The sequence below is a fragment of the Xiphophorus hellerii genome, chromosome 4, assembly GCF_003331165.1.
Source record: "Xiphophorus hellerii strain 12219 chromosome 4, Xiphophorus_hellerii-4.1, whole genome shotgun sequence".
NCBI lineage: Eukaryota > Metazoa > Chordata > Actinopteri > Cyprinodontiformes > Poeciliidae > Xiphophorus > Xiphophorus hellerii.
This window is the reverse complement of record NC_045675.1, coordinates 26,008,517-26,032,571: the sequence shown is the minus strand read 5'-3', so window position 1 is coordinate 26,032,571 and position 24,055 is coordinate 26,008,517. Positions and strand designations below refer to the sequence as shown.

The following is a 24,055-nucleotide window of genomic DNA, read 5'->3' as shown; positions in this document are numbered from 1 at the left end:
GCACATTTGGTAATTAGCGAGAAGAGGAAGGCATGTTTGAGGGATTGGGAGTGGGGGGCGCAGGAAGAGCTGGAGAACAGATGAGCGAGTGAGTGGGTGTGAGGCTGGACCGGCTTAAAGACACCACAACATTTCAGTCTAACTCATCCATTCTTATCTGCAGCTGGAGCAGATAAAAATCAGCAGCTTTATTGTTTTATTGGCCTTTTTACATGGGTTTGGGTTCTTAATAAAAAGAACTGGAGTCAAGGTGGCAAACAAAGAGAAGTTTTGCAAGGGAAAATCTTTAACGTTTGCTGTGGGTGCTATACATAAATCACAAAGCAAATCGAGTTATGCGTTGACGACCGGGCCTAGACGGCAACACTAAGCCACAAGAAACTAACAGGAGTGGTTCTAAACTTGCAAACAGAAACATTTAAGCTGAAGCATTGAGGTTAAGCATTGTATGAGCTCACTTTTTTTTCTGCAGAAAATCTCACACTCTTAGAAGTAATCCAGCCGCAAGTAATCAGACCGTGAAAGAAGAAAGATGCATCTGTAACACTAATGTAAGCAGCTGAAGAGGAGTTGTGCGCATTGTGTTTTTTTCTTATTATTTTATTTTGCCTGTGCTTATATGTGTCTTTTCCTGAAAGCTTCTCGGCGCTCTCATGCGAGAAGTGAGGAAGGTTATTTGAGGAAGAGATAAAAAAAAAAGTAGGGGAGAAATAAAGACTTAAGAGCTCACACTGTGAAAAGCTGCAGAGTGAGTTGCAGCAAGAGGAAAAGGCACTTTTACTTCACTCGTATGAGGTGAAAAGACTTTGCTGCCAAATGTATTTTTCTTCTTAGAGTCAATTCATGTCACATCATCCTTCTTTGCTCTTCCTCAGTTCAGCACTATCCTTGGATAATAGCATTTTTATTGGCTCCCGACTGGTAATGCACACACAAAAAAATGTAGATCAAAATCAAATCCTGCACGTTTGCGTATATCTGTTCTTTGATTGGACAGATTGGACAATAAAAGTGTTGTGGGAATGAAGGAAAATGGCTAGTTTAAAAATAAATTACTCAACAGTTGCAAAGTTCTTGTTTAATGCTTCAAAAACAGCTGATGGGGAAGAATAAGTGAGACAGCTGGTTGACAGCGTAAACCTACCTAATGACTCTGACCTGCAGGTCAGACAGATTATCTGAGTCTGATCAGTCGAGCACTGAATTATGCAGCGCTAACCTGCCTCTGACCCTTGCACCAACAATCAAACTTTTCTTTTGATGTCAGTCCATCACTACAGCAAATCCAAGTGGCAGTGTGGAAAAATGGCAACAAAAGCAAAAACCATCAATTTCGATAGGAATACCGTCTAAACTGGTAGTTAAAGTAAACACCCAATAAACCAATGAAACTTAAAAAACTAAGTTTACTCAGAAAGAAATGCCCTTTTGAACAAAATACCAAGAGGTTCAAAATTGTTTCCCCAACCATAATTGGATATTTTTGCCCATATAGCTACTTTTTGCTTTTATTAATGATGAATCTTGCGATTCATTGGATGTGTCAGGTCCAAACTCTTTTTCTTAACAGGACAAAAAGCCTAATGTCTACCTACAGCTAGATCTCAATCAGTGATGAAACTAGCGATTTGCAATTTTGCGTTGGAGCCCATAAATCTGGACTATTTTACAACAATGGAAAAAGAATCTATGCATAGCATTTTCAGTTCCTTGTTGAATACAATTATGATGTGCCATTTAAAATGGAGCAAATATGACGTTGATATTTTTGCTCTAAATAATTAAACACTGTGAAATAGACTTTAGAACTGTGAAATTATTTACTCATAAATAAATGTACCTGTTGTCATTAAAATTCAAAAGACATTACAGAGTTTAAGGGACAGAAAAACTAATTACTGGAGCAATTTTCCTTTGTACTCCATCCAGTTTGTTTACATCTCTAAAAGGCTTTTCAATCCTCATTATGCTGTTGGGAAACAGCCAAAAACGATCCCGACTAACAGCGTAAAGTAAGAAATATTTCCTGCACAAATGTTTGTACATTTCTTGTTTATCTGGCATCTAGACGAGTAAAGCATAATCTTATAATCTACATTCCGCATCTGACAGCTTTTTGGTTTGTTTACTCAAAGGCTGCATGCAGCACACTAGAGTAACCTCAGCACTTAACAGCTTGCAGCCTTCATGAAAAACACCATCCCTGGTGTGCAATGTTAATAGCTGCAGCCGTTTTGTCATCCTGAGGAGTAGCTCAGCTCCATGTTGATCTTGTTGCTCTGAATGTATATGAAAACTCATGAGCTCCTGTTTATATATATATACTGTATATATATATATATATAAAGCTAATGCATATTTATCGCTTTTGTGAAGCTTCTTCTCTCAGATGGAATATAGATTCAATTGAAAGAGCTTGCACTCAACAAACCAAGGATGCAAAATGTCAAGTAGAGAAGATCTGTGTTTAAAGCTCTGGAAGTCAGATTGGAGCTCCAAGTTAATTTTGCCTCAATTGTGTCTTTCAGCACAAATCTTTTAAAGGCACTGTATCCTTCCTGCTTTCAACTAAATTCACTGAGAGAAGAATTTACTGAGGGAGTCATGAAGACCTCAACATTGTTGGAATAATGACTTCCAACAATGTAAGTGTTTCAACACTTACATTGTTTTAGTGGAGGCACAAAAAGAATGACGCTAAACAAAGGACCTTCATCCAACTATTGAAAGAGATCTCTACAAATAAATTACAGTATCGTTTTGTTACTGCTGGATGTTTTTTTCTTTTTTTTAGCAGTTTGTCTAAAACTAATTAGCATAAAGAATAAAAAGTCAAAGCTACTGAATTACTTTCATTAACAGTGAGTAGATGTGAATTGGGAAGCTGGACGATTCTCCAATGTCAACCCCACCTGTGTTAGCAGACATCATCTATGAATGTAGCTTGCATGAGTGGGTCATTTGTAAAAGGCAAACGTTTTACTGAGCGACTTGTTTTTGTGTGCATAACGCTAAATATTTATGGAAGAGTCATTTTGGCAATTCATAAAAACAAGCAAGAAAAACATTTTTAGGGTGGCTGGTAATTTATCTAAAATTATCGTAGAACAAATTCAAAGGTATGAAATGTGTTACGAAAACTTGGCCAGAGATTAGAATAAAATCTGTCCATCTGTTTGTCTATATGATTTGTACATACAAATCTTTTACATACAAAACAGATTTGTATGTATTTTGCAATGGAAATACATAGGTGAGTTTTAAAACTGTAGCACATGCACCCAATAGTAACCGGTTTAAGCTGAACACAAAAAATAAATAGGAGGAAAAAAAGGTCATGGTAGGTCAAGCTAAACTACCATAACTTGGGTGCTTTTTAACAATAATGTTACTTATAATTGTAGTCTGGGATTCCACAAGAGTCATTTTTCTTTTCAATCCCAAGTTGGAAGGATAAAGGAAAGATAAAATGAAATAATTATAAATTTATAAAAATAAACGGCAAATCCTATCATGCGCTTCTAAAGACAAGGAGCTATCAAGACATCATCGAGTTTCTTTTCTTTCCGTGCCTGCCAGGCCTTTTTATTCCATCTGTATTGAATTATTTTTAACAAATGAAGGAGTTCAAAACATGATGTTGGATATAATTATGCTAAAAAAGATGGGCTATGAACAACTACTCAAAGTCAACCTGCTTGCAGTGGAAAATATCTGTATTTTGTGCTTAGAAAAAAAGGTTGTATTTTATGATCATTTGAAGAGTACCAGTCCCAGTTTGGTTACAACCTAACCGGTGATTAGGATTGATGTAATTTATGTCCAGACAACTATCTTCAGAGGCATGCTTAATGATAAAGAGGAGTGGAGTATCCTCCCTGTAATCAGCTGAAAAACAAAAGCTCTAAAGACAGGCTATGATAGGGCTTTGATTCTACAATCCTGCAATCCTTTTGCCAAGGCATTTCATGGCTATGCCTTTAAACGAGGGCTATTATGTAAAGTCGACTTTTTGGAGCTTCATATCATGTTATAATGTTATTCTCTCATCAATAGCATATGTGAAGTGTTGCTTTGATTCTTTCGTACATGTTTTGAGTTTTTTTATAACAACTGAAGGTAACAGTTATTTGACTGTGGTATAAAATAGCACTATGCGGCTGGTAAATATATAACACCGCCTCTTTAAGAAACCCGGGAAAAAGCAGGAAACGGTGAACAAACTTTTAGAGGCATTAAATAAATGTAGTTAACATTAGTACACACAAAATGACCCAAAATTGTATGGTAAAATCAATGTTTAATTCTTTTGGTCAAATTCAGTTGCATATTTTTGATACATAAAGAGCTGATGTGGTATTCAAGGGATTCAGGAAATGCATTCATTTTCGTCCAGTTGTTTACCTGTCACTGTATGGCTAAGGCAGGCTTTCTCTCTCTCATCATTATATGCCAGGTCGTGTTATGACATGACTCAGGAAGTGAAGGTTAATTCTAGTATATACGAAAACTGTATAAAGCAGCTGTAAGGAGAGTGGTATGAAATCCCTCTCACCAAAACACACATTTACACAACAATAAAATGAAAACCCACTCTACTCCTCTGAGAGCGGGAACACAGTGCACTGCTATTGTTAGATCCATCTTTTCTTTTTTTCTCTCTCTCCTCGTCTCGCAGCGAGTGTGCGCCCAGCCATCTCTGTGGAGCGAGCCACTCACAGTTGCTCAATAATCCATTTACTTGCATTTGCTATAGCCGTGACTGTAATTTCAATCACATAGCCAGCAGGGAGATAAGTTAGGAGCTGCCTACTAAAAGCTGCCCATTGGTGACATGGGCTGAAATCGAGTAATGGATCCTTGCTCATTGCCTTAGTCATAAATCATCTGCTCCACAACAATGATGTTGGGGGAACAGCGAAGCTGCCATTTGCACACAACTATTCTTTCTAAATATGTGTTTTGATGGAAAACAGAGTGCAGAGTGTTTTCCAACTTTGTCTCTTGTTCTGACCAGAGAAAAATAGGCATTGTAAAATTTAACAAACTGCTTCACAATTCTTTTGTTTTACTTACAGCTGCCTTGGTTTGACATCAAAGAAACACTGCAACGCACAATTATTTCTCAAATGCATGTCTCATAATTGTGACTACTTTGGGAGTTTTTGGTTTGGTGATCTTTCTTCAGCTCATGAGCGCAATCAAAAGCGCTCATGAGCTTTGATCAAATTTACATAATGACACTCTGTGTGTGAACACACACAGTGTCGTCTCCAAGAAAATTGTCCGTGTGCCACGGAGAGTCATATTACCATATCGCCGTCGTTCCTGCCAGCTTCTCTCCCCTACAAACCATCTCATGCTGCCTTGCCTCATTAGCATTGCAAATAGCACCTAAAGCAAGAACAGCGATGGCAGCAGCAGAGGAAATAGGACAGAATTAACTAATTATGTAAGAAGCGTGGAAAGGACGGAAGGGACAGAGCATGTGTAGCGACAAGGAGGTGGGTGATGAGGAGGAGGTGGCAAGAGTGCATTACAAATCTGATTATACCTTTAACTTGACAGTCTAAGATGACATCTATTTATATTGATCCTGTGACTCACTGTTGATGAGATTTGATACAAACAGTGCACTGTTTTCTTTTTCTGTTTTTTGCCTTTACAAAAAAAAAAAAATCCCAGTATTTTCAGTTTGAATAATCCCACCTGAATGGATTTTTTAAATGGCTCTGTCTGATGAGCAACATTTCATTAATTCGAGAAATTAATCAGCTTCTAGAATTTCTTGTTGAATACAAATTTCTCTATATGTAAAAACGGTTTGAACGCTAATTACTGCTTCAGTTTTTATTTAGCGCAACTTCTCGGCAACAACAACAATCCAATCTTCATCACGCTGTACAAAGTAATGAGTTTTGGGAGAGTCCCCTCTAAAAGGAACTAATTCCAAAATTCAGTTCAAACTCAAAATGAATTAATTCATAGCTATAATTCGCTAGCAAAACACTCCGCACTAACATGGTGTAGTTCTCATTCATTCACAGTATTTTGTCTGATATAAGAAATAAGCAGAGGGAGAGGAATAAATGATGTGTGCGCCGTTCCTCACAGCTTACATTATGCATGAATCTGGAACACAGCTGCTCATTCACATACTGTAATGCTTTGGTTGTTAAAACGGAAAAGGAGTCCAATTCTTACAGAAAAGGGATCAGATTAAACTATATTGTAATCATGGCCTCTTTTTAAATGCTACAAGGTTGTCAAAAATAGATAACTCAAATGTATTTATTAGCTTTGATAGTTGGGACATGAAAACATCAACTTAAATTTAGTTTAAAACAAAGAATAAGGAGTTGCAGTAAGGCAAGAGTAGATGCATACATTATCAGCAAGAAGTCACTTAAGGACTGCCTGTGTGTAAGAGCTGAACCACAAATGTACACAGCTGTCTTGGTGGAAAGTTGTGTCTTTTCTTTTGAATATAAAAAATTGCTCCTTAAAAATATATATTAGATATTTGTTTAGTCCCAGTACATGATGTCAGGATGAACTTCACTTTTCAAGTTAATCCAATAAAAAAACATCCCTGTTGAGTTCAAAGTTGTCAAAACTGTAACCAAGATGTGTAATTTACTTGATTAATTTTGACAATCTAAAAAAAAAACCAACCCTACATCTTCTCTGTGAAGCAAAAATGAACAAAATGATTATGTACAAAAAAAATGTCTTTCTGAAGGTGTGAGAAAGAGAACAAAAATTCAAAGTAAAGCTCACTACTTAAAACAATCTAAAATTGTGAATTATCTAAATGTGTTTGTGAGCTTAAGAATTATTCCCATAGTTTTGCTAGTGCAGGATTAAGAGCCGAACGTATTTCTCTGCATCTGTAAATGCGAGCTGCTGACAGGAACTCCATGTTATTGACACTATTTCCAACTTAACTGAACCACAGCATTACACTTTCAGATATAAAGTTTTCACCATGGACCAATTGATACCGGGCCGCGCAAGAAATAATTAAATACTTCCGTTTTATGTGTTGAGTCTGGAGGATCTTTTATTTTGAAAATCCTTTAACCGGATTTTGTCGGTTACATTTGTGCGCCAACATTGAGCCCACAAGCAGCAGAATGAGTTAGAAACAGCAGCAACAGCATCGGTGTCGGTCGTCTCGATACTAAAAGTACTAAACACGGTACTAAAAAGGTTGGGGACCACTGATTTATACAACTGTACTGTGAACTGAAGAGAAATAATATTAACACACGTTTTGCTAGAAAAATAACTTGAATGGTGGCAAAGGCAGCACTCTCCACACTTTATTTTTATCCTTTCAAGTCTCTTTGAAAGGATTTGGCAAGTTTTTAATAGGCATAACCCACACATTCAACTTCTGCAGCCCAACCCAAGAATACATTTTCCTTTTGAAGGGGGCAGTATTATGTATTTTCCAGGCACATGGTCTCATTTTATAGTGGTATCAAGTAACTGTTATCATCAGTTGTTAAAAAATGCAGTATATGTAAAACATAAGTTAAAATGAAATGTCTCTTTAAGAAGCTCCTGCTCTTTCTGACTCTCTTCCTTCAGAACGCCCTCACAACAATGCTTCTCGTTGTGCCGTTAACAACCATTCTTAGAAACGTTGGACTGAGAAGTAGCTCGTGTGATAAGCTCGGCAGACGCACTGTTCCACCAAGTGCTTGCTAATTGCTGCTGCCGCTAGTCTAGAGGAGCTGAGTAGGGATGTTGCGGTGGAGGGGTGCTTTGTGAAGCAGAAACTCGACTCGGGGACTGCAGCTCCAAGGAGGAGGCGGGGCTTCATGAGAGCAAGTGTTTAGGCACCCCTGAATGGTTGCCAAGGGAGACTGAAGAATTCTACATCATGACCTAATAACATTATAATAAGATACAAAGCTCAAAAAAGCTGATCTTACATACACCCCATATAAACGTGGCACCACTTAAGGAGTAATAAACAGGCTTCACAACATAACAATTATTGCCAAGAAGCATTGTTACAACAACAAAAAAAAAACATTTTCTTTCTTTTGTTTTAAACATATATTATTTTTCACATGCCAAATAAAACACAAAACAGCGCATTTACCAACTTTCTTAAATTATAATTAAAACAAACAAGAGGAACTACTGTGATTGTGGTCTGTGGGTAGTGGAAATGGAAATTGAAAACATGAAAAGTTAGCCCAAAAGGCAGAAAAAGCTAACTTCCCTGTCTCTGCTCATCTCCCTCTAAAGTCAGAGCCTCGTGTGGTTTCATATTTTTCATTGAACTTTTAAAAACAAATAATAAAAAATGGCCGCATAAGATGACTGACGCATTAAGATGCCCAGTGGTGCCCAAGCCCACTGCGATTTATTCCATTGACTGGTTTCAAAATGAAATGAGTCGGAGAGCGACATTGGTAAAGATCAAAACCAATAAACAACAAACGCGGTTTGGTACATCTAAAAAGCGTCTGCCCCTTTTTTGTAATTTTATAAGATTTTAACCACAAAATAATAGACTAAACTGTGTCCTTTAAACAGCTTCATGAAAGATCTGAAGCCAAAGAAAACTACATAGTTTGAGATGCCAGGGGCATTGTTCTTTGCACTTATTCTAATTGCTGGTGACATATAATGACGCAGGGCTCTTTCTGAATGAGCCTGCCCATTATGCGGAGTGAAAGCCGGTCTGGTGTGTTTGGTATGTGGAGGCCCCTGCTTCTCAGTGGGGGGAAGGCTGGACTTGGACGGCTCTGCGCTGTGGCTGCAGCTCTGCTCGGCACGTAGCGGGGGGAACACAAGGAACCCTGTAGTCTGGTAATGCAATATTCATGGTGGGGTGTGAGCAGAGCAGTTAAACACAGCAAAGTTGTGAGAAGACCTTGCAACCCTCTATCAGGGAGCAACTGCAGCTTGGCCTCAAAAAGCCTATCCTCACGTTCCAAGTATTGTCTCTTTCTTTCTCTGCTCTCCCTGCTGCTGCTTCTGGGTTTTTGTTGCTTTATTTTTTGCTGCCACTCGCACAGCCATTAATTTTTAATAACAACTTAAATGGCTGGCTTGACGAGCCTGTGCGGTGGGGCAGGGCGGGGGGCAGCAAGTCAAGGGCTCTTGCCTCTGGTTACAAACTGAGAAATAAATTTGCAGAGATCAAGCTAAACATACAGCGAGTGGAGATATATATATATATATATATATATATATATATACACACACACACAGAGTGGAAAAATATCAACTCTGCTGCTGCCATTCCAGCTTAATTAGAATTTCAGCTCTTTCATCTTGAACTTTCAATTGCGACTGCAACAGGAAATTGAGATCAAATTAAGATCGAGTGCTTCTTGGAGGCCACCAGAAAGATTGGATTTGCACATTAAATATTTAAATTTGTCATAGGGCAGATATTAACTGAGACAGTTAACTTTAAACATTAGGTTCAAATTTCTAAACAATTTGTGAAATGTGTAAGCGACTGTGATGATTGCATTATATTTCTCGGCCCTACGTCGCCTGCGAGGCAAACCGATCTTTAAAGGAAAGACTGTTTTGTTTTGAGTCGAGAAAAGCCTCACTCAAATATCAAGACAATAAAAATGAACTCGGATAAAGAGTAAAACAGTGGAGTCTGCAGTAGGAGCGTATAAATAATTGATTCACCTCTTCAAGGCAGACAAGGTTGTGTGGATGTTGTCAGTAAGGTGGCAGCACTCAGGTTTTCCCCTGCATTATTTATTTTCCGCATTGGGGTGGTCTGACCCACTCTTGTAATGAGAGCTGGAGTCACGGTCTGTTTGGAGTCCCGGGGCAACGCCGTGCGACCGTGTCCCTGGATCACTGCTCAACCACACAGGGCCCTACATAGTCAGTGTTTGCTCAGACTTCACTCGGACTGTAAAAGTCAAACCTTGTTGACACATCTGTGCTGTCTCTCCCCGAGGCTAATGGCTAATACATCTGCCTGCTTCTTTTCAGAGGGCGAGGAAAACTACAAGAATCAAACGCTGGGAAGACACTGGTAGCAGAAGGAAAGCTGAAAAGTTATCCGGGGAATTTAAGTAGAGTAAGACAGCTATATTTGTTAAGAGGTATTTTGGGAGAAATGTTGAGGACTTGATGCCATCAGTCTATTTTCTCTAGCTGTTTTCCCAGGTAATGCAGAGTTTAGCCAGATTTCTCTTCTAGATTTGCAAAAAATATAGCTTCCTTCTCCAACTACTTATACAATTAGAACTCATATACTCTTACCAGCTAATGTATTTTAGGTAGACCTTACGAATACCAAATTGGGGCTGTTTTAACTTCAAATGGACCTTTATTCTTCATCACTGGACTGCAGTTAACTTAGGATGCATTCACACCAGCTCTGCTTAGTCTGCTTTAATCAAACTAGTTCATTTGTCTAGAAAGTCTGGTCCATTTGGGGAGGTGTGAATGTGCAATTGAACTCTGATGCGGACAAAAAAGCCAAACTCTGACCCTACTGAAAACAGGTCTCAGTTTGATTAAAATGACCTCTAATACAGTTTGAATGCATATGTGGTTTCAAGTGAACCAGAGATCATCCCAAAAGCAGGAACAAAACTGTAGCGCAGGGCATTCTGGGTAAATAGAACCAAAACAAATGCACAAGTTAAGCGCTACAGGGAAGAATGGGCTGTGGTATTTTACCAAAGACAAAAGAGAAATCCTACATCAGCTAAAATCTGATGCTACTCTACTGTGTTTGCATTTAGCGAAGAAGGAAGTTGTGCTTGTCTTCTACTAAGGTTTTCCTGTCGTTTCCTGCAGTTGTTTTTCGTGCAGCACCATTACAAGCGAGGGGTGGAAACAGATTTTTCAATTAGTTAGGTTCATTTGCCATATGAAAGCAAACCGCATCAGCTGAAAATGTAACAATCATTGCAATTTTGGTCCCCAATCAAACCGAGTCTACCGGACCAGAAGGTGTGAAAACGCCCTTTGTGTCATGTTTAAGGTAGCAACTTGAGGTGTTTTGAGCTTTGTGACACAGTGGATGTTTCCTCTGAGCAGTAGGATCTTCTATAGCCATCAGACGATGGGTCATACTATGGTCACAGAGGGATGGATGTTAGCATCAAGAATCAAGCTCTGGCAATGAAACAATGTCTAACTGTTGATTATTGAACCTTTCTACAGTGTAGCCTATCTACTGGAAACAATTCAGATACTGCAAGTACATAAGGCAATCATATAGTCGTATTAGTAGTATCATTTGTGCAACAAAAAACTAAGACTATAGGCAGTGGCAAATTTCATAGAGCTGCAGAGAAGTAAAAACATCTAGGATAATATGACAATATTATTAAGTGCAATTTTCTTAATCGGCATCAATAAGTAAGCAACATGATTGCAACTCTAAATCCTAAGTGTACAATAAACTCGAGCGTAAAACTACATGTTGGCATATAGCATGCCAGCATGTAATTGAAGTTACATGCTGACTTATAATGATTAGTCAACAAACCATAAAAGTTATTCCAGCAGAACATTTATTTATTTCCAAAGAGTCTGATAAAATCCAGATTTTTGTTTAAAAGAAAAATCGTAACCTGACCACCGTCTGGTCACAAAAACATAGTATTTGTAAGCTAGACATGCATTTATAAAAACCAGAGTGCCTGTCTTGTTAAGCAAGGAGCTCATTTTTTATGACATTTCTGGCTTCAGTGTGAAATTCACTTGACAGGTGGGTGTGAAAAACATCGACTCACACTTTTAAAATAGCACAAGTGACTCATTGGCCATGGCTAGTTTAACATCCCCACCTTGATGGGCAACTCACACTGTGCAAATAATCCACCTATTGATCCTTGCATCCTGGCCTAACAAATGAACAAAATCAAGGCTGCAACGCAAACACGTTCATGAACGGACGTCTTCCATTCAGCAGAGCGTACGCACACGCTTACACACGCGCGCAAAAACACAGAAATGGGAGTAATCTCTCATTAATCAAGAACATTGATCACATTGTAAAACACATCTGTCTGCATGCCCCCCTCAGCGTCGGCAGAGACAGATTACATTGACAGGATGAAAAGACAAAGACTAAAGAGAGGGAAGCTATATTTGAAACAGGCAAGAGAAAGAATTGTGGCATAATGAAAACAGAAAACTGAGGGTAGACATATTAGTGACAAAAGATCTAAATCTGGATCACGGCGATCTATAAAACAGATGAAAACGACCTGGAAGCAAGTCTCAAGCCAGCATTTTGGGATTCATGTAGGACAGATCTTTACCTCAAACTACGCAGAACTCTTACAGTTTTATAGCTGATTTACAAACCAGATCAGATATGTGATATGGATTCACATCAATTTCCAACAACTGTATCTTAACAAGTATTGACTGAATAAACACGTGCCTTTTCCAGAAAGGATTCCTTTTATGCTTCAAACTTGATTTGCAGTGGTACGACAAACACTGATTGATACGGTTTACGTAATAGCTACTGATAAAGGGCAACAATCCTGAGGGCTAAGATAAGTAGAGAAAAATCTATTGCTACAACATGGAGCGATTTCTTTACACAGCCTTTTCACCCTTGCGTGAGTCAGAGAGCCACGAGGTTTCATTAACAAGGGCAGCTGATAAAACCTCTGAGCTCAAGTGCAATCAAATGCACCAAATCTCTCAGGCAAAGCATGCCTGTGTCATGGCTATGCAATCTTAAAAAAGCAAAAGACTTAAGAAACTCCTGCACATTTCTATTCAGCCACATAAATAGAAATGATACAAAGCGTATCCCTTTAAATTCCAGAGCTTTATGAATTTTGAACAAATGTAGGAGTGCTCTTTTCCATTTAGGCTCAGTCTCTGTTTAATAAATAACGACATGAGGGAATTTGTGGTGTGTAGTTTAAACGTGACAGAGAGTTTACCAAAAGGAGTTTTTCTTTGCCCCAGGTCGATAATTGGATGCCAGACCAGATGATGACAAAGATTCCAGGCCGATTAAGTCATTTTTCTTCCAGATTTATCATTTACTTTGAACATTATATCAAGGTTTTTCCATTTTCTTTGGGTATGAAAGATCTGTGGACTGGAGCATAGAAATAAGCTGCATGGAGCAGCAAACTATAGATCAGGCCCTGGAGACATTTTCAGGTGATCCTTCATGCATGTGGTGTTTTTCCACCAGCTCCCATTATTACCTGCTCATTGCAAGTACTTACCCTTCCCAAGAGATGGCTTTGTACAATGATTCCTTAAGAAATATTGCAATTCCTTATGGAAAGTTTCCAGATGTATGGCTCATCAGTATGTATGCTAGTATGCTCTGGCCATACAAAGGGCTGTTTCTCTAAAAAAAAAAAAAATATATATATATATATATATCTAATAGCGAAAACATAGAATATTAAATCAAAAGATCTATTTCACAAAAGCTAAGTCAAGCAGTGAAGTTGTTCAATTCTGGGATAATTTAAGTTTTTTGTGTAATGTTTATATTTTCCTTCCCTATAAAGGAGGAAAAATGAAGCAGTTTCAGGCTGTAATTTCATTGCCCCCATATGAAAATACAGAGAAACTGTAAACACACAAAGAAAAAGGAAAAAACACAACATTGTATGATAAAACCTGCATGTAAGCACAACCGCACACTGAAGAGTACTGCCACAAAATTATGGCAACATAGCTAGCATGTTTCAAGTAATGCTACATAAAGATCACAGCCAAGTCTGCATGCCAGATGTTGACATTTTACATAAAAATCTTTAAAAGACAAATTATTATATGCACAAGCTTCAATAACATCACTTATTTAAATACTCAGAAATATTTCTTAAGCTCGGCTTTTTATCTTAACCTCGACGCAGTAACTGAACTCCTATGGCAACACTCATAGATCAAAATTGCTTTGCCAGCCATCCGTAAATTGCTGTGGTGGAGGTGGTCGGAAGCAGAAGGTCTCGTTAAATCACGGTAAAACATGTAGACTTTGCTCATTTAAGTGCACATGTTGGGGGGGGGGGGGGGTCTCTGCTTGGCCAACCTCAATTACATGCGTGGAAATATTGTGTCATTGTGTCACTGATCGAACAACAGTTTGAAACATGAAAGTAAGACTGCTTACAACACTATTACTTATTATAAATATAAGATGTTTACATCAGTCTGACAACTCAGTTTCTCCAAAGTTGTCTCCCATTCACAGCAGCACATTTGAGTTTGTTCTGCTGTGACTTTTGAATTTTCCCCAACAAGAGCTCTAAAACTAGACTGTTCAAGTTTTTTTTAAAAGGTTTTATTGGCTCTAGTGGCCTTTATTTGATAGTTTATTGACAGGAAAGTGGGTAATGAGAGAAGGGGAAGACATGCGGCAAAGGTTGCCAGGCCGGGAATTGAACCTGCGACAGCTGCGTCGAGGACTAAGGCCTCCATATGTGGGTTGTGCTTAACCCCTGCACCACCACAGCACATCCCAACTGCGTTCAAGTTTAAGATATTTTTTAAAAAACATGACAGCAAAAAAGTATCCCACTTCTTGCTGCAGTATGTGGATTTCTGAATTTTCTTTTTTTTTTTTTAACGCATTTGCTCAAACTATCACTATGTTGAGCTAGTATAATGTGAGATGGACATTTTCTGAAAAACAAAACAAAAAAAATCCAAGCTCCTCTGCCCTAAGGACCTGCTGACATGTGTACAAATACACTGCTCTGTCAGAAACAACCAGTCAGAGCCAGGATGTGGTCTTAGTGCTGTCAATCACCATCGTGTACACGCTGTTCAGACAGTATCCCTTGCTCTCTGCTATGCTAGAGCAGGTTCTCCACAACATAGCTAGCATGGCCACTGATGACAGTAGAGAAACGGTTTTCCTTGAACAAAGTTGTTTCTCTGCTGTTGGCTCATTTAACAGCACGTACACAAGAATGATTGGGAACGCTAAAGTCTTCCCTCCTGGCTCTGATTGGTTGTTTTTGACCAGGAGCGGTGCATTTCTTCAGATGGCAATAGTAGCACTAAGAGGAGGTTGAGGAGATGGATCTTTTCCAGATTATATGTCTCATAATTTACTGTCACAACATGGTGACACTTTTAACAAATATCTAAAAAACATAGTTTAGTAAAAGTTATATCCTGCAGCTTTCAATCTTATAAAGTTCTACCTTGTAAGTATTTCAAGCTACTTCCATCTCCGTTTCTAAAAGTTGTTGACGAAGGTTTTGTGAATGTAGTCAGCCTAATCAACCCTTTATATAATTATAACTTTAAATTTGAACATAGACGCTGAGAAAAAACTTCCCACAAAAATAAACAGAAGATGAATAAATGATAACTGAAAAACAAAAACTGAATTGCATCCACACTTGCCATTTGGGGTTAGCAACATAGAGGGACTATGAATGATTCACTGTCAGTCTTTGTTAGCTAAAAAATGCCCCTTTTACAGCAGTGCCACAGAATACAGTGTTATTTTTACAGCTGCTGATTTAGCATGGAGGAGTTCTGTCACCGCGGCTGTGAGGACACGCAGATCAAGTATGTGGAAGTTTATTGCTTGGGGCTCTTCCTGGCTCCCATACCTGTGTGCTCAACAGCTCAGCTCTCTCCTCTTCTCTCCTCTCCCCATTAACCGGCTGACAGATCAGTAATAAACACAGCCTGTCACCTTCAAGGCCTGCCTCTCATTTACTAGGGAACACATGAAACCTCACTCTCTCATTCCCCCTCTCTCTTTTTTTCCCCCTTCGTCCGCTGGGCTCACTGGAGCTGAAACCCGATTTTCAGGCCTCTCCTGCCTCCGAGGCAGCAAATTCTCAGCTGCACCCAGACAGTCCTGCAAAAGGCATGAATATTAAATGGAAGATCCATGAATAAATAACCAAAAAAAAGAACTTCCGTCGATCTAACCTTGTTCTGTCTCCCAGCACTGGATGACAGAAGAGCATACGGGGGAAACAGACAGAGAGAAAAAAAACCCATTCACCTCAATAAGAAAGGTGGACATTTGTTAGGTAATTGGCTTCCTTTATTTGCAATCCCATGGTGCTTTAATTTCACACATAAAAAAAAAAGGTGGTAACCAGACGGCAATAGCGCAGTTGATGGTTACAAGAATCAGATTCAAACAGCAATATTTTCACAGGGCATATTTTGAGCTATTTCCATATGTTGTTCAACCTGAGGGATAAAAGCCATACATATTGCAACAGCTCTGTAATGTATGCATGGAAAATCCAAATCAGATTGCAAACGAGAGCTGGGAGTGGTATGTGTACAAGGATTATAATGCTGAATGCAAAGCAAACAAAGTGACTCGTCTAATTGTGACATACACTCACCGGTCCCTGGGTATGTGGTTGTTACAGTGAAACAGGTAAATATAGCCCGTGAATCAATTCCCTAATTAAGGCTGATGTGTTTTGCAATGAATTTCATTGGTCTGCGTGTTTAATACTGCCCACCGAGGGGGAATCAGGAAGATAAACAAGTGGTTATTATGTGCTGATAGAGTGAACACTGTATAATGCACGTTTACCTTTTGCATTCAGCGAAAGACATTCCTGGTATTAATCACTAACCAGTAAAAAGCAATGCAGTAAAGCAATTAAACACCAGGAGCAGAATTATAGTGAAGGTTTTTGTTTATTAGGATTTTACTGGGAGTCCATATTTGGGTTTATAAGGGACCTTGAAAGATTCTTGAAAGATTGTTGCCATGTTTGAACTGTTGGTTAATTTAAAAACTAGATTCATGCTTTGCTCATCTGAAAAGGGACAGTGGAAATTTCCTTGACTTTAACTTTGACCGAGGCTGAAATGTAACACTCCAGAATCTAATTACATATCACAATGACTCAGACCATGACAGGCTGAAATTATCTGCTCACAAAGTGTAAACATACCAAAATATTGTAGTAGTTCTTTTGGGTTTTATGATGTTTATTTCAAACATCTGGTTATGAATAATTACTTTTGTTTTAAGTCGTCATTACTTTAAAAAGATGGAAAAACCACACAAATGTTTTTACCAGACATGAACAGTATGGTTTAGTGTAGCACTCCGTACTTGGTGTGTATAACATTTATATCTTAAAAGTTTCACCCTTTTTTATTTGTATTAGCAATAAGATGTTATTAAAAATTAATTTCTTTAAAAAACTTATAATCATTTTATTGAACAAGAAAAGTTAACACATAAAAACAAAAAAAAAACAAGCGATAGAAAAGAAATGCCAAGAGACTTATCCTTCCATAATATAACAAAATAAATATCCTAACTATAGAGTCCAATTCTTCCCTGATTTCAGTTGCTAATGACTACATACTTCCATGACATAAGACTTCAATCTGTTTTAACATGACAGAGAAAAATGGTGAAAAACTTTCAGCCTTTTTTAAACAAAAACATTAGAAATTAATAAATGGTTTCTTACGAGTAACCACTAAAGTCAATGATTTATGAAATTAGATTGAGACTAGTTAAAAAAAACATCCCTTTAAGACCTGCTGCTCAAGTTGAATGTCTCGGCGCACTAATTATAGCCACAATTTTCTTTCTTGTAGTTTGACACCTTAACAAAAGGCAGCACTTTGTATTTGCAGCAGACCCTTCAGTGCGACTAATCTTAACAAGGAAAGATAAGGTAGTGAGGCACAAAGAGCTCACTGAGTTAAAAGTGTTCACGTAAGTTATGAGTTTCCCCTAAAACTGAGGAGGTAGAATTTATTATTCTCTCCGAAGAACTTGTTTTGTTTCTATAACACTTCCCCCTAATTTACACCCTCTACGAAACGCATGCAGGTTATTTTTGGGAATAGTCTACATGTTCAGCTCATGTGAAAGAATCTTCTCTGTTTCTATAGAATCATAAAAGTCTACGAATGCCTTTGGAAAAAATGCAAACCACATGGCTTAAACCGTGTGCTGAACCGTTTTCAGAATGATGAGCCAGCACTTTGACGCCAACCAATGGTTGGAGGATTGCTTCTTGGCCTTTTGGCTACGATCGCGTGTAGTATCTATTCTTAGGGGAACAAAAGGCATTAGGTGGCTTGAACAGATTAAATCTATTCTGAAGTTTACGGATTTAACCTCAGCTTTTGCATACCTCAGATCAATTCAGGGATTCTCGCTCGTTAATTTAAGGGTGCTTGTACAAGAGTTGGATATTTTTTTATTCTAAGCTGAGCTAGCAGATTATCTCTTGGAGCACTTCACTTCCCATACGGACTTCATGTTTGGAAGTAATAAAGTCGACCGCCGCCCGTTAGTGATTCAGTATTTGCAGATTCACCTGTTCATTGATTTTTCTGTGGAACAAACTCTGAATTATTCATTGAAAACTTGCCTGTCTGAAAAGTGTAAAAGTAAATGCAGGTTGGAAAGCTGGTACAGTGTTACTTGACACGCTATTGGTGGATTAGCTGGTGTTTGCAAAGCAGCCAATCCAGGACCAGCACTGATTTTCATTGCTACCCAAGAGTACTGTAAGTTGTTCTGCAGTAATGCCAAGACTGTTTCCACTGTCCATAGCAATGCTTATTAAGGTGTATTTTGTGTTTGAGCTATTATCACAGGCAGTTATAAGCACTTGCATCTCAAGTATTTGTGGAATTCAGCTACTGAGCTGTTCTGGTCCCGTGCCACTCCTCATTACCATTGTGTCTTCTTATGGTGCGTTCCCACCAAATGCGTTTTGAGCATCAGTCCTGTCTGGTTTACATTCAAAGTCTATGTGGAGGTGTGTCGATGGCCTGTTGTGCCTTGTTTCATGTATCTAGTGCGACACAATTTGAAGCGTTTGGAGAGTTTTGAGCATCAAGCACATCTGACCAATAGGCCGGCTACGGAAAACAATGGCTAGAATGATTTTGACTCATAGACTTTGAATGTAAACCAGACGCACCTGACGCGTGAAGCGCTGGGTGTAGAACAAAATGTCAAGTGTCTGCATTGAAAGTGCAAACGAGTCAAACTGGAAGCGTCAGATGCGTTTTGTGCGAATGCACCATCAGTACATGTTATAAAAGTGAGGTCAATGATGACACTTAGTTAACACCTTAATACCAGGCCATGCATGATGTGTATTTGTGACAGTTGAAACACTTCTGGGCTCACAGTATCATAGCAACATTTGGTGCTTTGCAATGCATTTCATGGTTTTCACGGTCTCTGAGTCTTTACAATCTTTCATTTAAATCTTATTTTAGTGTTTAAACCAAGTGCAACTGTGAAGTATCCAGCTGGTCTGAGTTTCAGTAGGTGGCCCATCAGTGATCTCTGCATGGTTTAACATAATGAACTGTTTCCTGACCTCATTTCTTCATCACATGGTGGAAGAGCTGTTATGGCCTGCTGAGGATTATAATTAAGAGTTTATAATTTACTTAGGTTGCCTACTTAATACTGGACAATACATTGTGCCAGGTAATATAATAACTATTTGCTAAGTAAATGATTTGGGGCACAGTGTTCTTGCTGAGTGTGCACAGTCACTTCATACCGATAATGTCAGAGTGTTAAAACAAGCGAGGGAAGTCAAGCAATAAGAAAGAGTAAAAGAAAGTGTGTGGTCATGGCAGAAAGCCAATTAGCTTTCAACACCCAGAATGGCATTCAGTTCACACAAAAGCGCACACATACACACACAGAAACATATATTCAAAGGCTGGGAAAATGAACCATAATGTTCAGAGAGCTTTGGTTGTACGTCATTTTAAATGTCACAGACTTCACCACAGGGTAATGACTGATCAACCTGAGATGGATTCTAATGTTGCCTGGCTTTTTATCTGTAGAGCTGACTGGCTGGAGATAGTATAAGAGGCTATGTTACATTTTTTTCTTGTAAAATGGGACATATATTCAAATGGTACTGTATTATAAAATAATGCAGTATGTTTAGGGATTCCACAAAGTTTTCATGTTGAAGTTCCACACTAGTTGCATTTCCATTTCAAATGTGTGCAAAACTGTCTATATTTGAGCAATATTGAAACAACACAATTTCGCAGTTTAGGTGTTTCTATTAAACAAGAAACGTAATTAAAATCAAATGCGAATAAGTTTGTTCATGCAATAAGTAACAACTTGTGCAATAAGTGACTTGTGTGATGTGAAAAAGTGTTTCCATTTCAGTTTTGTTAAATAAACCAATTTCGATGCAGTCAAAAAACTACCTCATCTTAGCGCTAAAACATTTAATTGAAAGAGGGTTTTTTTTTTCAAAATTCCATTAAGCAACTTTTTCCCCCTAAATGTCAAATTGTGCAATTTTATGGTCAATGGAAACACAGCTACCATCTCTATTTCAAAAAGGGAAATTGCTTTATGGTAGATAATCCCACACATGGCAAGTCTTGGGTATGAGACTTTTAAAAACCAAAAACTGCAGAGAGAAATAAAGTAGGCAAGATGGAAAGAATTTTCATAGATTATTAAATATGCACAACAGGGCATTTCTAGGGTAAATGATAAAGGGTGACATAGTGACAGTGGTAAAATAATTTTTAATGTAATATAATCACAGTTAATACAATAATTATCGGCGTTCTTATGACCAGCAAAAAGCAAAACATGGCTCATCTCTCACAGTGAAAGGTTCAGGTGGTATTATCTGTATCCTGGTATTCTTGTGAGCATTTCTGCAGATTAGGCACAATCCGCTAATGGGAAGGAAAAGAACTACTGCAAAGTTTCCACCTTCAATCTCAACAAAGTGCAGAGACTTTTCCATGTACCTCTGAGCTCCTGAGGTATTTATCTTTATAGGTCTGAGGGCATCTGTTGCAAGCAAACCCAGTGCACAATGCTCATGTTTATCTCGTTCTGCTATCAAGCAGACCAGGAGTCCTGAGATGCCATCTATTTCTTTTTCTGTTGATTTAGATGCAAACCACAGATCTACTCAAAATAAGGCAGCAATTCTTGAGTTGGTGGCTGCGTTGCTCCTATTCTAATGGGCAAGATCAACATTTGCTGGAAAGATTTTATGGTAATTTTTTGATTAGCCAATATTTTGTCGCAAGAAGGTTCATTTCAGTGAGTTACCAGCTAATATTTATCATTTTCCTTGTAATGAAAAAAATTAATTAGTTTAATCACAATCTTAGACGTTACACAGTTTTTTGTTGCAAAGTAGATCATCATCATATGAAGGTCTCAAACAAAAATAAAAAGCAACCATATTTATTTCTATTTCAGAGAAGTAATAATTGCCGGAAGAAATTGAAACATTTCTTTTCCAGCATACTGTTAAGTACGAGATTGTTGGCATTGCCAGAAGCAAGTGGATCTTATCCATGTAAGCAGCTCAAGAAGGGGGAAAAATAACTTGTGCTAAGCCCTCACGAGGAAAATGAGAGGCAATGCCTTGACCCGTGAGATGCTGTGAGAATGGGGTGGAAGAAAGGGTGAGAGATCAAGAAACTGAGATAGTGAAAAGCTAGCTGGTGATAGATGAAGGCAGGCTGGACGATGTAGGTGCATGTAGGTCAAGATAGCCAATCCACAATCCAGACTAAAATGTACAGAGGGGAATGTGTGGAGATAAAAGCTATTTATTGCATGAGAACACACATATGCAGTGGTATTCAAATGTTACTGCATCTTTGGTAATGTTGATAGTTCTACCAAGTCCAAAACATCTCTGACAATAAAAATGTCTTTGGTGCAAAAGTTTGTGAAGAATGAAAAATGTAATGGCATAAAACTAAAATCCATAGATTTGCTAAGTAATTTTATTGTCTTACCTTTTAGATGGTCAACAACGGATGTCAAACTATAACTGTCTAATAAATTTAAGCTAAAAAACCCCCCCAAAACGTGTCTCTTTATAACCAGAAACTCTCATTTTAACATGATACGCCTCCAGTATTCATTTCCTAACTCTGGCAGTTCAACTCTTCTAGAATTGATATCTGATCAGATAAAATATTGATTTGCATAGATGCAGGTACCAAACTAGTTTGTTAGTTTTTTGAATAATACTATAATTAATGTGAACTGTTGCTGTAAAAGCTCTTTATGAATAAACTTTCCTTACTACCTGACTAAATTAAAGCCAATTAAAGACATTAGGCACTGAAGTTATAAAAGCTTGTCTCAATATGTGAAATAATTTAATTAATGCTGCTATAGCTCAAACTGGACTTTGAATTTGAGTTACAAGTAATGTAATGCAGCTAATTACTAGATAAACACAAAATTACTTTGCTCCACAGTTGCACAATGAGGAATATATTTCTTACTGCAACAGTCTTAAAATGATCACAATTGTGCCAAAAATATGACATATTCGTTATTAAGCCTAATGCACTCTATTATTAACTGGTTACCCAAAAATCATCAAACCAAAAATTACATAAAGCTTTTAGAACTCTGATCAAATGTTGTAAATATGTATTATTTGTCATTTAACAACCCAAGTCCGATTTGAAGATTCTCCCCCAAGTCATGATGAATCATATTAAAGTATGATTCATCATACTTTAATATGATTCATAAAAGTATGATCATAACTGTATAAAAGCTGCACACACTTGCTATGCACAAGTGCTAATATTATACACTAGAAAGTAGAGGGAAAAGGCAACTCAAGTAACCCAAGGCAAGTCAAAGTAAAAAAAAAATGTTTATGTAATGTGACAAATGTTGATACTGGAGTTTCTGTAACGGGATCAAGAATAAACAAACGCAGGGCAATGATGCAGGAAAACTATTGTGAACAGAGTCGTTGACCAATTTGTCTGAATTACATAAAATGAAATTTTCTCTAAGAAATGAATAATCATTGTGTTTTTCACTTTTAACTAGATGAGCTGGAAGCTCAAGAGGGAAAACTGGAATACAACCAGATTGCAGCTAATGAGAAAAATAAATTTCTCATATATAAGTACTTTGACAGTTTACAGCACAGCCATTTTTACTGATATAGCCGCAAAAAAAAAAAAAAAACACAGGTTACAATCAATCTAGATAATGTAAATATGCAAGAAATGCAGTTAGAGATTTCCCCACGCTGATCTGCTCCAGCGTCAGGGAATCTGTAATAATGTGACAACCTGTTATTCTAAACAAATTTAAAAACAGAAGTTTAAACATAACAAGTAGTTAGAAAATATTTCACTTCAGATGTGATTTTGCTGACAAATGTCGCTCTGTGACAGTAAAGCAAACAGAGATCTGACTGCAACTGTATTTTTCTTTCAGATCAGCAATCTTTTTTTACTGCTTGCCAACAAAATATTTACCTACAACTCGAGATTTTAGTTGGTGTTTTTGTAAAACTCCCAAAAAAAACAACACAATTCACAAGAAAGTAGACGAGAGCGCTATGTGTAGTTTAGTCCAGTGCCTCCTAGATTTTACCTGGAGCTTCTCAAACGTATTCGCCATCGATCTGAACACATCTGAACGAGGCACAGCTGCATAAACAATCCTCTCAAGTCTTTAGAGGGTTTTGAAATATTAACAAAAGAGCTTGCAGGTAACATCATATTGCAGAGCCAGCTATGGCAGCAGAGGGAAAATGTGTTAGAGTCCTATTATAAATCACACAATTCCAGCAACAGAATTGCACACCCAGGCCTGGCTTGTCCCCCAGGCAACCTGACAGCAAAATCCTGTCTTAACATTCTGTGCCCAGAGAGAATCTATAGAAATGTGTGTGTGCTTGTGAGGAGATTTGTGTAGACTTTTGTTTTATTCATGAAAACATACTAATCAGGAACTGTACTTTGCATTACTGTAGCGTTTCTACATTTGTATACGTGCGAGCATAGAGATGAAGACGTTGAATGCAGATGAACAGAAATGAGGACATTTGAGCTGGCTCAGGTTAATGTCAGCCACTCCTTTTGTTTTTTTTTTTTTTTTTTTTTGCTCTGACATGAAAGGAGGAGAGAACTTACAGATCTTGTGCTTCCCTTTCATGGGGAATTTCACGAGCAGCTCCTGGGGGTTATTGCAGATGAAGACGAATGGCGAAGCAGACTCCTCGCAGGTACCGGGGCACTGCAGAAGTGATGGAGGATAAATAGAACGGTTTTGCTCCATTTT

At 38.0% G+C, this 24,055-nt stretch overlaps 1 protein-coding gene and 1 pseudogene across 2 annotated transcripts in view; one reads left to right on the top strand and one right to left on the bottom strand.

The window, feature by feature from the left end:
• trip4 (thyroid hormone receptor interactor 4) overlaps positions 1-24,055 on the bottom strand; it is an 84,984-nt gene that overhangs the window by 27,384 nt on the left and 33,545 nt on the right. Inside the window, exon 12 of one of the 2 annotated variants that reach the window (XM_032561512.1) lies at positions 23,908-24,010. The exons of the other annotated variant lie outside the window; for it this stretch is intronic. Coding sequence (XP_032417403.1) covers positions 23,908-24,010 — 103 coding nt within the window. The remainder of the gene's footprint in view (positions 1-23,907; positions 24,011-24,055) is intronic. 2 annotated transcript variants of the gene reach the window in all.
• LOC116719287 (uncharacterized) lies at positions 17,977-18,189 on the top strand (annotated as a pseudogene).